The 15629-nt window shown below is 40.7% G+C and overlaps 1 protein-coding gene across 4 annotated transcripts in view; it reads right to left on the bottom strand.

Annotated features, from left to right (window-relative positions):
- LOC128692768 (high affinity cAMP-specific and IBMX-insensitive 3',5'-cyclic phosphodiesterase 8B) overlaps nucleotides 1-15629 on the bottom strand; it is a 659454-nt gene that overhangs the window by 246837 nt on the left and 396988 nt on the right. For 3 of the 4 annotated variants that reach the window (XM_070090034.1, XM_070090036.1, XM_070090037.1), the window contains 2 exons: nucleotides 9576-9718; nucleotides 1246-1356 (listed from right to left, as the gene is read on the bottom strand). In XM_070090034.1, the coding sequence (XP_069946135.1) occupies nucleotides 1246-1356; nucleotides 9576-9718 (254 nt within the window). The remainder of the gene's footprint in view (nucleotides 1-1245; nucleotides 1357-9575; nucleotides 9719-15629) is intronic. The other variant, XM_070090035.1, reaches the window with a different exon arrangement.

Raw genomic sequence — 15629 nt, 5'->3', positions numbered from 1 at the left:
ACCTGATTCACAACTAACCCATAAACCTTAACAAGGTTTTAATCTATCATGGACCATTATTAAATTGCAAGGGCTAGAGAAAAGGATAGAGAGCCAGAAGCCAGGTCAGGTGAAAAGAGGTTTGGAGCAAGCCATGGTCAAGTCACACGTGTTCTAAAAATTAGAGCATCTGGCAGTGTGTTGGAAGAGACAAGAATCTACAGAAAAAAGATAGTTATGATATATATGTGTATGTGCTGAGACATGACAGCATTTGCAAGAAAAAGCAAGTCACCAAAACAACATATGGTAACAACACTGAGATTACCAAGCTTGCCTTAATGTAAACATGAGTACAGTGCTACTAAATATTTTTTTGGCTGCCCATTATTAATGTAGTAAGATTGTGCACCTTGGCCTACATCTTTACTGGCATAATACAGTAACCTCTATAAAAACCACACCCTCGGAATCAAGACAAAACTGGTTTATAACCTTTTTTGAATTAAAATCCCAGTTTTTCAAAATTGGCAAGTATGCTTGTTGCTCAATTATGTACATCTCTTCTATTCATTTTTAATAAATTCTAATTTTCCTTCATTACATTACTACATATTTATATCAAACAAAAAAGTTAATGAAAGTAAATAAATAAAAAAAAGAAAAATATGAAATTATGTAATTCAAAAAATGGTGAGTAAAAATGATGAACAATGAGAGATCAAATTGGTTTAGATGCTGGTCTCAGAAAAATATACTTTTTTTTTTTAGGGGGGTAATCCTCAAATTGGGATTTTTTCTTCACTGATTTTTACAGAGTTTACTATACATCAATGTCCCTTAAGGCTTGACATTACTACTACTTGGTGTGGATGAATGAGAGGTTGCTATTTGTGAGTGACCCGCAGCATCCATCCAGCAACAAGAATAACACTAGTGCACAAGAATATACAAAACAGATCAAAATACTCAAGTGAAAGTGAGACACATGCCAAATAATTGTCTGCTTGTGATCCAATGATTTAAGATATAATTTAGGTTTATTAATATAATTATGATGTAATATATTACAATAAGTGAATGCTGCAGTATAAAATACTGTTTGTTACATATAATCTAAAGATGTCTACAAAAATAATGCTGTGCTTTAATATATTTGTGTTTGTTATAATCTTTCTTTTTATTTCATTTCAACAAACATAAAATTGAATCACAAGCAAGTGAGCAGATCTAACACAGTGGATCTTCTTAACACAACCCCCTTACCCTCAAAAATGTTCAAACTTTCAAAGTTCAGGTTGCGGCTAAAGGTAAACTTCTCTCGCTCAACAGGGGCACTCTGAACACGTCCTGGCTGATCGTTTTCTACAGCCCCCCCTAGTAAAGTAAAAACTGCCAGCTCCATAAAGTGAAGTGACTGAGATCACAACATGAAAAGCTAAGAGTTTACTCTGACTCTGTACACTCACTTTTCATTCTAAACTGTTAAAAGTGTGGTATATTCTCTCTTGATAATACATTACCTTAGCTTATGAATATACACACAGTCTGGAAGATAGAATTAAACCAAGAAATATATAAAGCGTCAGTAATGGCAAGTGATAAAAATAAACTTTGCCACTCAAAGTTAGATACAGAAAAATTAGATAAGAATACATGACATTATTTTCTCAAACTTAGTATACAAGGCAAAACTTAAAAAGAATATGGTTAAAACATAGCTTAGATCTAGAGAAGCAGTAGATGTATGAGAAGTATCAATACTTATGGTTGTATCCCAGTCACCCATAACACCAGCTGCTGTACACATGTATGACTACTGAGTCACACATTCTGCCACTACATTACTTATTATCTTGACAAGTTTGCAGAAACAGGTGACTAAGTCAAAAAACATTTAACAAGACAAATGCAAGATCTTTATTATTTCAGAAGAAACTGGATTATGATTCCAGGATTCAATTTTTTATGCATTTTAAACTTATCTACAAAGGAAAAATCCCTAAAAGTTATTTAAACATGAAATTATGAATATTTTGCAAATAAATTCAGCATCACACATTTACAGATAACTGGTTTACCTTGTAGTAATGTAATAAATCCTCTATAAGTTAAACATAAGACATTAAAGCATCAGAAGCATCAAAATCAGCTAAGCAAAACAGTATTATAAAAATGCATTTCGATTCTAGCAGAAGATATATTTCTTTACTAGTGGACCCACCTCATTTACACTGATACATACCTCACTGGATCCCAGCAAAATTCCTGTTTGCTTTGTGCTCATTAGTGACCATTCTCACCTATGTCTACTAAGTGTTGTTTACTCATCATCAATGTTGCCTGAGGCTTTAAGAATGTGTCAGAATCCAGTTGTCAGCCCAAACATGGAGCTGTGGCTGAGGAAACTCTTGGCCTCCCAGGTCCCCTAACAGACAAATACTTCTTCAGTTAATGTAAAAATAGTTTTCTGCCTGAAATTATACCACTTGTATTCAAGATAGATGAAACAGCTGCTGACTGAAGGTGGAAGCAAGATGGGTGTATCTTGGAATCATTAACCCTCGAAGGATGAGGGATGATTTGCCAGACACCTAATATGATCATTTACCTGGAATTTCCCTGGAGAGGGTTTCAGGAGTCAATGCCCCCACAGTTCGGTTTGAGACCAGGCCTCATGGTGGATCAGGGTCTCATCAACCAGGCTGTTACTGCTGGCCGCACGCAAACTGACGTACGAACCACAGCCCTGCTGGTCAAGGTACTAACTTAAGGTGCCTGTCCAGTGCCTTCTTGAAGACAGCCAGGGGTCTATTGGTAATCCCCCTTATGTATGCTGGAAGGCAGTTGAAGTCTTGGGCCCCGGACACTGATTGTGTTCTCTCATTGTACTCGTGGCGGCCCTGCTTTTCATCTGGGGAATGTTGCATCTCCTGCAGAGTCTTTTGCTTTCATAGGTAGTGATTTTCATGTGCAGGTTTGGTACCAATCCCTCCAGGACCTTCCAAGTGTATATTATCATGTATCTCTCTCGCCCGCATTCCAGGGAATACAAATCAAGGACCTTCAACCATTCCCAGTAATTTAGGTGCCTTATCGTACTTGTGTGTGCAGTGAAAGTTCTTTGTACGCTCTCCAGGTCTACAATGTCTCCAGCCTTGAAGGGGGCTGTTAGTGTACAGCAGTACTCCAGCCTAGGGAGAACAAGCGATTTGAAGAGGATCATCATAGGCTTGGTGTCCCTAGTTTTGAAGGTTCTCATTATCTATCCTATCATTTTCCTAGCAGATGAGGTAGATACATTGTTGTGGTCTTTGAAGGCGAGATCCTCTGACATTATCACTCCCAGGTCCTTCACATTTCTTTTTTGCTCTACTGTACAGTTAGAATTTGTTGTATACCCCGATACATTTTTAATTTCCTCAAGTTTTCCACATCTGAGAACAGTGGAACCTCGAGCTTCAACCGCCCCAAGTTTCGGCTGTTTTGAGTTTCGGTCACTTCGGCTAAATTTTGTCCCGAGTTTCAAACGGTACCTTGAGTTTTGGCCGCCGTACCAGACCTGTCCACCTGCCCGCGCCCACACAAAGTATCCCACACATGCATTGTGGGTCAGTCTGGCTTTCATCCAAAGATTTCACAATAATCCATTGTTTTTTGTGCTTGCTGATTGAGCTGCAACTGCTGCATAATTAACCATGGGCCCAGAGAAACTTTCTAGTGCCAGCCCTTTGGTAAAGAAAAATAGAAACATGATAGAATCGAAGAAAGAAATTGCAGCAAAGTACGAAAGTGGAGGAGGAAGAGAGAGGGGACAATGTACTTTCTTCAGTGATTCTACAATATATATGACACTAAAGCAGCAGGAGTCGTTAAAGGCTATATGAGGTAGATACATTGTTGTGGCCCATTTGAAGATTTGGTTGATGTCTGCTTGGAGTCTTGCGGTGTCTTCAATGGAGGTCACTGCCATGGCAATCCGGGTGTCATCCGCAAAGGAAGACATCGAGCTATGGCTTACATCTCTATGTCCAAAATGAGGATATAGAATAGAACAGGAGCAAGTTCTGTGCCTTGTGGAACAGAGCTTTTCACCATGGCTGCCTGGGACTTTACTTTGTTTACTATTACTCTTTGTGTTCTATTTGTAAGGAAGTTATAGATCCATCTACCAACTTTTCCTGTTATTCCTTTATCACACATTTTGTGTGCTATTATACCATGGTTACACTTGTTGCAAGCTTTTGCAAAGTCTGTGTATACTACATCTGCATTTTATTTATCTTCAACAGCATCCAGGACCTTGTCATAATGGTCCAGTAGCTGGGACTGGCAGGAGCAACCTGCTCTAAACCTGTTTTGCCCTGGGTTGTGTAACTGATGGGTATCTAGGTGGTTGGTGATCTTGCTTCTTAGAACCCTCTCGAAGATTATTATATGGGATGTTAGTGCTATTGGTCTGTAGTTCTTAGCAACTGCTTTACTGCCATCTTTGTGGAGTGGGGCTATGTCTGTTGTTTTTAGTGTGTGTGGCATGACCCGTGTCCATGCTCCCTCTCCATAGAATGCTGAAGGCATGCAATAGGGGCTTCTTGCAAGTCTTGATGAACACAGAGTTCAATGAGTCTGGGCCTGGGGCAGAGTGCATAGCCATGTCATTTATTGCCTTTTCAAAGTCTTGTGGAGTTAGGATAATATCCGAGATTTTTGAGATGACCAAATTTTGGGTTGTACACCCAATTGTCACACTCCTTTGTACAAACATGTATCATGCTGAAATAAACTTATTATTATTCTTATTCTTATCTCTGTATTTAGCCCTGAGCTAAGACAGCACTAAGATGCAACAAACCAAAGAAATGGTATCCTGAAAGACCAGAAGACTCTGGTTTTGCCTGTAAATATGAGCACAAGTCCAAGAAACACCAGGCTGGCAAACTAATGTAATCACATACAGAGGCCTATTTATTAAACACACATGGATGACTCACTAATTGGTAGTAGGCTGGTAGACAGCAACCACCCAGGGGGGTACTACTGTTCTGCCAAGCGAGTGTGAAATGAAAGCCTGTAATTGTTTTACATGATGGTAGGATTGCTGGTATCCTTTTTTCTGTCTCATAAACATGCAAGATTTCAGGTACATCTTGCTACTTCTACTTACACTTAGGTCACACTACACATACATATACAAGCATATATACACACCCCTCTGGGTTTTCTTCTATTTTCTTACTAGTTCTTGTTCTGATTATTTCCTCTTACCTCCAGGGGAAAGTGGAACAGAATTCTTCCTCTGTAAGCCATGCGTGTTGTAAGAGGCGACTAAAATGCCAGGAGCAAGGGGCTGGTAACCCCTTCTCCTGTATATATTACTAAATGTAAAAGGGGAGACTTTTGTTTTTTCTTTTGGGCCACCCCGCCTCGGTGGGATACAGCCGGTGTGTTGAAAGAAAGAAAGGATGACTCACTAATGATGAAGCCTACACGTCAATCTGACCTTGGGAGGCATGACATGCCTGTCCACGCAGGCAAGGTCCTCAGAATGTTTTAACCGAGAGAAGCATCTGATAAAACAGAGGTAGATCAGGCCTCTATAGGGAAGAGAATTAAACTAGTACAGAGACATCTGGTACAGAGCTGGTGACTAGTACAGATGCAGCTGGTGAACAGAGACAGGTGGTACAGAGCTGATGATTAAGACAGCTAGTGGCTAGTACAGAGACAGCTGGTACAAAGACAACTCAGACACATCTTCTTATGTAGTTTATTAATTAGAGAGAAGCAGTATCAGGATACAAACTCATGACTGCAGATAACTTATCAAAACTGTAACAAGAACTGTGATGGTAACAGGAGCCAGGAAGAAGAGGACCTGGTGGAAGGTGCAGACTGGATACCAAAAAGAATCAGTGGGAAACCTGAAGGCCCTAGAATGCATTCACAGCAATGGGAATAGGTGCAAAGCCTGGATGCATGGCCCTATGCTATGGAAGAGCACTGCCAGGCATACCTGGAGTATGCCTGGAGGGCATTCCGAGGGTCAATGCCTCCACAGCCCAGTCCATGACCAGACCTCATGATGGATCAGGGCCTGATCAACCAGGCATGGAAAAGGATACAGAGCCTAATGCCAAACATGAAGAGCTCTAGAGGACAAGCAGACCATGCCAGCACATCTCCCATGATGAATCATATCCAGGGAAAGAGCTCATTAGGTCAGGAACCAGGGAAGTAAACCACTGGTCTATGAGGATGCAAGGAGTCTGAAGGCAAGAAAGGGAAGAGATGACATGCACAAGGAAAGGAGTAGGTGGAAAGGTTTACAAAAAATCTTTTCATCTGCCAGTCAAGGAGAAGGCAACCATAGAAGAAGCCAATGTGTTTGGAATGTTGCTGGCACCTTGTGGTTGAGCCTCACAGTTAAAAACTTCACATCTGATGTGCCCCAGAGTCCAAGAATGATGGTGGAAATCTTATCAGTCAAACTACAGTGTTAGTCATGGCATTATGCCGGGTGAGTGCCCCGGCATAATGCCATGATGAAAATCAAAGGCCTACCATACAGGGTTTTTCTTTTTTTTGTCAGTACATTATGCTGAGTAGCAGCTGTTAGCATGACGTCACAGCCTTCTGCCACACTCCACAGTGACTCTTCAGTGCTTACATAGCTGCCATGGTGAGAGGAAGTGTTGCACTTTTGTCTCTCATCCACCCCATCTTTTGTCTGGTGTTCCCTTTGGTTTTGGGGCTATACATGTTTGATTATGGGTAAAAGGAAGTCTTTAACACCTGAAACTATAGCTCAAATCATAGGGCTTCACAAAGCTGGGCACCAGACAAAAGAAATAGTGGAGAATGTTGGTGTGTGTGAGTGTTCAGTGAGGAACTAGGTGCAGTGTTTCAAGGCTGGTGGCAGTGTTGAGTTACCGTCTGTCAAATCTTGGCCTAGCCCCTCAAAGAAGACATTTGTTCTCACGTATTTACTCACTTATTTGTGATTGCAGGGGTCGAGTCCTAGCTCCTGGCCCCGCCTCTTCACTGGTTGCTACTGGGTCCTCTCTCTCCCTGCTCCATGAGCTTTATCAAACCTCATCTTAAAACTATGTATGGTTCCTGCCTCCACTACATCACTTTCTAGGCTATTCCACTGCCTGATAACTCTATGACTGAAGAAATACTTCCTAACATCCCTTTGACTCTTCTGAGGCTTCAACTTCCAATTGTGACCTCTTGTTTCTGTGTCCCCTCTCTGGAACATCCTCTGTCTGTCCACCTTGTCTATTCCGCGCAGTATTTTATATGTCGTTATCATGTCTCCCCTGATCCTCCTGTCCTCCAGTGTTGTCAGGCTGATTTCCCTTAACCTTTCTTCATAGGACATTCCCCTTAGCTCTTGAACTAACCTTGTCGCAAACTTTCTCTAATTTCTCGACGTGCTTGCTCAATTGCAGGTTCCAAACAGGTGCTGCATACTCCAGTATGGGCCTGACGTACACGGTGTACAGTGTCTTGAATGATTCCTTACTATGGTATCGGAACGCTGTTCTCAGGTTTGTCAGGTGCCCATATACTGCACCAGTTATCTGGTTGATGTGTGCTTCTGGAGACATGCTCGGTGTTATACTCACCCCAAGATCCTTCTCCTTGAGCAAAGTTTGCAGTCTTTGGCCACCTAGCCTATACTTCGCCTGTGGTCTTCTGTGCCCTTCCCCGATCTCCATGACTTTGCATTTGGCGGGATTAAATTTGAGAAGCCAGTTGCTGGACCAGGTGTCCACTCTGTCCAAGTTTCTTTGAAGTCCTGCCTGATCCTCATCTGATTTAATTCTCCTCATTAACTTCACATCATATGCGAACAGGGACACTTCTGAGTCTAACCATTCCATCATGTCGTTCACATATACCAAAAATAGCGCTGGTCCTAGGACCGACCCCTGTGGGACCCCACTCATCACAGGTGCCCACTGTGATACCTCATCACGTACCATGACTTGTTGTTGCCTCCCTGTCAGGTATTCTCTGATCCATTGCAGCGCTCTTCCTGTTATATGTGCCTGATCCTCTAGCTTCTGGACTAATCTCTTGTGAGGAATTGTGTCAAAGGCCTTCTTGCAGTCCGCAATCAACCCACCCCTCTCTCTCGTGTCTTACTTCTGTTACTAAGGTATGAACCTTACCTTAACATACCTTATCATACCTTACCTTTACTGTGTTAAAGAAGCATTAGAGAGTACACCTAAGATAACTGCTAGAGAACTGAAAGAAAAGAACCCATATCTTCTCTTAGAGGTATCTGTATGAACTGTTAACAGATGTTTGTCAGAACTGGACTTAGTCCCCGCCAGGTTAAGAAACATCCTCTCTAAGCCACAGAAGAAACGTAGGGTGGATTATGCAAAGCAATATCTTCAATGGACTCCTCAACAGTTGTCTCGAGTACTACTTTGGAGTGATGAAGCAACCTTCACCGTCACCTGCAACCATGGGAGACGTGTACTGGCCCAGAGGTAGTGACCCACTAGACCCACGCTACACCTGTGGGACCACCAAACACCCAGACTCGCTCATGGTTTGGGGGTGTTTCAGTAATCAGAGTGTTGGTGAACTCTTTGTGCTTCTCAAAAACCAGTATATTAACCAGTATAATTACCTGGAGTTATTGTGTGACAATTTACCTGAGGCATTGGACAAGTGTGGGGCTATGTTTTTTATGCAGAACACTGCACCATGTCATACCACCAAATCTGTAGTTCAGTGGCTTAAGGACTGTGAAGCGAGGTTCTTTAATGACTGGCCAAGCAATTCCCCAGACTTAAACCTTACTGAGAACCTCTGGTCAATAGTGAAACAAAGTTTACTGGGCAAGGATATCAGTTCCATCCCACGGCTGGAGGCTGCTCTACACGAGGCATGGAATAATATACACGTACCTCCCCAAACCCTCAAGAATTTGTGAGAGATTCTTCCTACATGGCTGAGGGAAGTGATTAAGCATAAAGGACACAGCACCAAGTATTAAAACCTCAGTACACGTGCAAATATATATATTATAATCTTTCATGCTGTGTGTTTGTGTTTTGGTACGTGTGTGGGGAAGGAGCTGCATAATGCTGTGACTAGCACTGTACTGGTGCTATCTGCATGTAGTCAGTATATGCAACACAGCCCAGTTGATCAGAAACTGCCTAGAGAGGTTAGTGCAATGTTTACCTAATGGAGAGAGGAAGACAAGTGTGTTCTCGTGCATTCTGAGAGCCCCAGTATATGTATGTTGATCATAACACAAACAAATCATAGCAGCTGGAGGTGAGGGAGGTCATTACTCAGCTCAAAATACATGTAGGGATTTTGCTGAGGTTCAAAGAGAGAGCACTAGTGTGAATAATGTGCGACATATTTGAGGTAGGAGCCTAGAGCCCTACAACATAAAACTCGGATATAAATGAGTAAATGAGGCATTTGCTAATATTTCTGATGAAGTGAATTCTTTAATAATAAATATTTTTCTTCACCTGCTACTATAATTCTTTAAAACTCCAATAAAATTAGTCTTCATCATGGGAAAATTAGCACACAAAGCAGAACTAACTTACCATCACTATTCAGTGAGCGTATATCATGTGAGCCTTTCCTCAATGACTTGATGGAGCCACGAGGGTGAAAGTGGTCCCCGGCGGAAAATTCTAGCCGATCCAGTGCATGTGTGTCACTCAAGTAGACGTAGTATTCATTATTTCTGAAGATAAAAATATTTGTATAGTAATTAAAATTCCTGAATTACTTAATATACTGAATGATCCATAGTACAGTGGAACCTCGGCTTACGAGTTTAATCCGTTCCATGACCTAGCTCGTATACTAAGTCAATTTTCCTCATTTAAATTAATTGAAATGCCATTAATCCTTTCCAGCGGAATTCCTGGTCACAGAAGGCAGGACAAAATACTTTCAATATAATGCTAATATCAACTATATGGCTTATTTATCTATCATAATTCATCTAATATGACATAATAAACAATATAAATAACATAGAAACTTGATATATACCCTAGAATGAGTAAAATATGTTATTATGTGGCAAATGGAGGAGGCCATTCAAGCTCCCGCATTGTTGTGGTATTCACTGCCATCTAGTGACAGCCTTTCGAAGCTCACTTGTTATCAGAGTATGTCTTATTATAATTACAGGTCTCCCTCAACATTCACGTTTTCAACTTTCACGGGCTTCACACATTCGCAAATTCCCAACCGCCAAATTCCCAGCCACCAAATTCAAAGCCGCCAAATCATATTTAAGTTTCCCGCCACATGCGAGTCCCTATTACCCTCCCTCCGACCCCCGCAACTGGCAGCCAGCCCTCCCACCACTCAGTGTGGTGAGTGTTTTGTTTGTTCATTATTTGCTATTAAACTACAGTATAAATAATGTAAACCCATTCACGACTGCATATTGGAATGGCTATTTGGACAGGTATTAGATGGTGACATCATGTGTTTACTCTTGAACACTGCAAAGAATTAAACATTTCTGCTACAGCTAATAATAACAATAGTAATAATAATAATAATAATAATAAATATGATATAATTGAAGAAGGAAATTGTACAAAAATATGAGGGAGTGGTTGACACATCGTCAGTGTGACTTTGTTTATGCTGGAGTGAACATTAGTCTCCCTGCTCTTCCAAACATTTCACAATAATTCATTGTGTTTGGTGCTTGTAGATTGAGTGTGACTGGAGTGGTAGAGGCAGTGATTGAGGCAATGGTATTTAATAACATACATGTTAATAATAATACATGTTATTTACCCTTTCAGGGTCCGTCCCGTAGATCTACGGCTTTACGTTCAGGGTCCAAACCGTAGATCTACGTCATGAGCTCAGCTCACTTTGATAAACTGTGAGTGGTAAATTTGGGCCTAGATATGAGAGAATACATCTATGTTGTATGTGTGCACCACATAAAACAAATCCTGCAGCACACTGTGTATAATGAGAGAAAAAACTGAGACCATGATTTTCGATTAAAACAGCGACTTTGCAGTGTTTTTTCGTATGTTTTTTATAGTTGTATTTGTGATTTCTTGGTCTCATTTGATAGAATGGAAGACATATTACAGAAATAGAGATAATTTTGATTGGTGTTAGCACTGGAAATGGCTTGAAACTGAGCTCAAAGTGGCGGAAATGTTAAACTTTTGCCGATGTTCAAGAGTAAACAAACGACCTCACACGTCTAATACGCACCAGCTGGTGGGTCTAATATACATTAACAAATGTGGTGATGATATTTATACAATTATTACAATATTGCATAACAGTAAATCTTCTATTTTTTGGTGTGAATAAAAATTCATTATGTGAATAAAAAATCAAAACGGAATTTATTTGTAAAGCCTCAAAACATAACTAATGAACAGAGTTAATGTTAGTTTAGTGCCAGGAATACCTACATTGTTTATTCTGGACCCTATTTTGAAATTGGAATATTTTGAACTTTGTGTTAAATTGGCCAAATTACCAATTTCCGGTCACTTTATTTTGTAGTTGAAACAGTTGACTTGGCGATTTCTTGTGCTCAATCGATAGAATACAAGTAATACTAGTGAAATAGCTAAGAATTTGGTCGACTGGAATAATGTAATTGGCCTAAAATGGGAGTCAAAGTCAGCAAAATCGCCGATTCGTAAATATCGCTGACACCTCAAAATTCACGAGAGCATAATTTCGTCAGTTTTCCATCAAATTTCGTACTTTTTGTTTTATTACATTCACAAAAAGATTCTCTACCATTTCATAAGAAAAAATAAAAATTTTTTTTTTTTTAAATTCTTGGATACTGGGGCACCACTTCAGATTTTGGCCTTGGACCCTGAAAGGGTTAATAATATGTACTATTATTATTTATAACATATATGTTATTAAATACATACATGTTAATAATAATACATGTTATTAATAATATGTACTATTATTATTTATAACATATAATTCTTTTTATGAGGATAGTGAGGCTCAGGTTAGGGTGTGTAGAAGAGAGGGAGACTACTTCCCGGTAAAAGTAGGTCTTAGACAGGGATGTGTAATGTCACCATGGTTGTTTAATATATTTATAGATGGGGTTGTAAAGGAAGTAAATGCTAGGGTGTTTGGGAGAGGGGTGGGATTAAATTATGGGGAATCAAATTCAAAATGGGAATTGACACAGTTACTTTTTGCTGATGATACTGTGCTTATGGGAGATTCTAAAGAAAAATTGCAAAGGTTAGTGGATGAGTTTGGGAATGTGTGTAAAGGTAGAAAGTTGAAAGTGAACATAGAAAAGAGTAAGGTGATGAGGGTGTCAAATGATTTAGATAAAGAAAAATTGGATATCAAATTGGGGAGGAGGAGTATGGAAGAAGTGAATGTTTTCAGATACTTGGGAGTTGACGTGTCGGCGGATGGATTTATGAAGGATGAGGTAAATCATAGAATTGATGAGGGAAAAAAGGCGAGTGGTGCGTTGAGGTATATGTGGAGTCAAAAAACGTTATCTATGGAGGCAAAGAAGGGAATGTATGAAAGTATAATAGTACCAACACTCTTATATGGGTGTGAAGCTTGGGTGGTAAATGCAGCAGCGAGGAGACGGTTGGAGGCAGTGGAGATGTCCTGTTTAAGGGCAATGTGTGGTGTAAATATTATGCAGAAAATTCGGAGTGTGGAAATTAGGAGAAGGTGTGGAGTTAATAAAAGTATTAGTCAGAGGGCAGAAGAGGGGTTGTTGAGGTGGTTTGGTCATTTAGAGAGAATGGATCAAAGTAGAATGACATGGAAAGCATATAAATCTATAGGGGAAGGAAGGCGGGGTAGGGGTCGTCCTCGAAAGGGTTGGAGAGAGGGGGTAAAGGAGGTTTTGTGGGTAAGGGGCTTGGACTTCCAGCAAGCGTGCGTGAGCGCGTTAGATAGGAGTGAATGGAGACGAATGGTACTTGGGATGTGACGATCTGTTGGAGTGTGAGCAGGGTAATATTTAGTGAAGGGATTCAGGGAAACCGGTTATTTTCATATAGTCGGACTTGAGTCCTGGAAATGGGAAGTACAATGCCTGCACTTTAAAGGAGGGGTTTGGGATATTGGCAGTTTGGAGGGATATGTTGTGCATCTTTATATGTGTATGCTTCTAGACTGTTGTATTCTGAGCACCTCTGCAAAAACAGTGATAATGTGTGAGTGTGGTGAAAGTGTTGAATGATGATGAAAGTATTTTCTTTTTGGGGATTTTCTTTCTTTTTTGGGTCACCCTGCCTCGGTGGGAGACGGCCGACTTGTTGAAAAAAAAAAAAAAAAAAAAAACATATATGTTATTAAATACCACTGCCTCAACCACTGAATTATTGTGAAATGTTTGGAAGAGCAGGGAGACTAATGTTCACTCAGCATAAACAAAGTCACACTGACGATGTGTTAACCACTCCCTCGTATTTTTGTACAATTTCCTTCTTCAATTATATCGTATTCATTATTATTATTATTATTATTATTATTATTATTATTATTACTATTGTTGTTATTAGCAATAGCAGAAATGTTCGATTCTTTGCAGTGTTCAAGAGTAAACACATGATGTCACCGTCTAATACCTTTCCTAATAGCCATTCCAATATGCAGTCATGAATGGGTTTACATTATTTATTTTGTAGTTTAATAGCAAATAATGAACAAACAAAACACTCACCACACTGAGTGGTGGGAGGGCTGGCTGCCAGTTGCGGGGGTCGGAGGGAGGGTAGTAGGGACTGGCAGTGGAGGAGTCTGTGGTATTTAATAACATACATGTTATTAACATACATGTTATTAAATAACATACGTTATTAAAGCATAACATGTATATATTTAGTACAATTCACGACGTTTTCACGTATTTTATGATTATTCATGGTTCAACAAGTTAAGGAAGCAGTATTGTAATATATTTCCCTACAATATATTGGGGCACCAAACATTCACGGTTTTTCAACATTCGCGAGGCTCTTGATCCCCTAACCCTCACGAATGTTGAGGGAGACCTGTACAGTCTAACCTCAAATATCGAACTTTCTTCGGTCCAGAAGGCTGTTCAAGTGCCACTACCGAACGAATTTATTCCCATCAGGAATAATGTAAATTAGATTAGACCATTTAAGACCCTCAAAAATACACTTATAAAAGCACTTACAAAAATACACTTACATAATTGGTTGAGTTGGAAGCAGTTTAATTTTTGAGGTTCCACTGTATTATACCCATTTTTTTTTTTTCAAACAAAAATATAGGGAGGTACCAACTCTATAACTGGACTGGGGACTCCTCATCCTCAGAGAAGAAAAAAAAACATACCTCAGGGAAAACTCAAGGTTCTCCCCGGAGCTGTTTGAATATTTTCTTCTCCTGCCACCCCCTATACTTTATATTCTACGGGAAAATTTATTAATAGAATACATTCACAGAAAATACAAACACGAATACAATGGTACAATATGTTAAAGATTATGGATTTCCTCCAGCTCCTCCAAAGCCAGATGCGAGCCAAGTATGCAGCAAGCATTTCCCCTTTGGAGGGCCACGCTGAGGCGCTGGAACATGAAAGTGACTGCCCTTGGGTCTCTGGTGGTGTCAATGAGTCTGGAATCCAATTCTTTAACCCTTTCAGGGTTTTGGCCGTACTAGTACGGCTTACGCACCAGGGTTTTTGACGTACTAGTATGCCTAAATGTCAGCGTAGTTGCTGATCCTCCTTTACATGTGTTGTATGCATAGATTAGCTGAGTATTATAGTACCATCCATGTGCTTTATATAGAAGATCCCTAGGCCTGTGACTGTATGACGTCACGGGATACAGCATGAGTGAGTGAGAGGCGCTGCCTCATCCTCACTCTGCGCACAGACATCCAAGCAATAACACGGCAGGCCTGGGCTCCCATCCACAGTCTGACAATACATATCGTTACCATCCACCAAGTGAGTTTACCTTATCCATCATATCTCCTTCCGAACCCCCATGACAAATTGGTGCCAGCGGAGGGCCTGTAATTCTGATGATTACAGCGATTTCTGGAGATAAATTTCTACTGAGCCGGTTGCCATCTTGTGACTAGGCCTGCCGAGAAGGGTAACGCTCGACCTAGCCAGCCAGCTACCCCAAGCAAGCTTCTACCAGCTCTCTACATTATTCACTGGTCAGTCTCCTTGTATTAGTGTTTATCTGCTTATTTGCATCACTCCCGAGGGGTTGACCCGAGTTTACAAAGTAAGCCAAGCTACTAAGCCAGTCTGTGGTGGGGGGAGTGAGTCAGAACAACCCAGTCAGACTAGCCCTACACCATTTCAGCCTTGCCTGCCAAGCCAGCTTTCCACCCCTGCTGTGCTCATTGTTAGAAGTTATCAAGCCATTCTGTGTGAAGGGTTAAGCTAAGCAAGCCAGCAACTAACCTAGGTGTTTTAACCCAGTACTCAAGCAAGCCACGTGGGTACAGTCTTCCTCATCGCTTTGTGCTTCAAGCACAAAGCGTTTGGGTTTGCTTTAAGCCAGCCCAGCTTAGAATATTTTCGTGCCTAAGTGAGGGTGTCCCCAGCGAGGCTTACGCCATTCATCCCATAGGCCCAGTCACCACGCGGT

This window comes from Cherax quadricarinatus, chromosome 30 (genome assembly GCF_038502225.1).
Source record: "Cherax quadricarinatus isolate ZL_2023a chromosome 30, ASM3850222v1, whole genome shotgun sequence".
In the NCBI taxonomy this organism is placed as follows: Eukaryota; Metazoa; Arthropoda; class Malacostraca; order Decapoda; family Parastacidae; genus Cherax; species Cherax quadricarinatus.
Note: the sequence above shows the minus strand (reverse complement) of the source record. Positions and strands in the feature narration are given on the sequence as shown.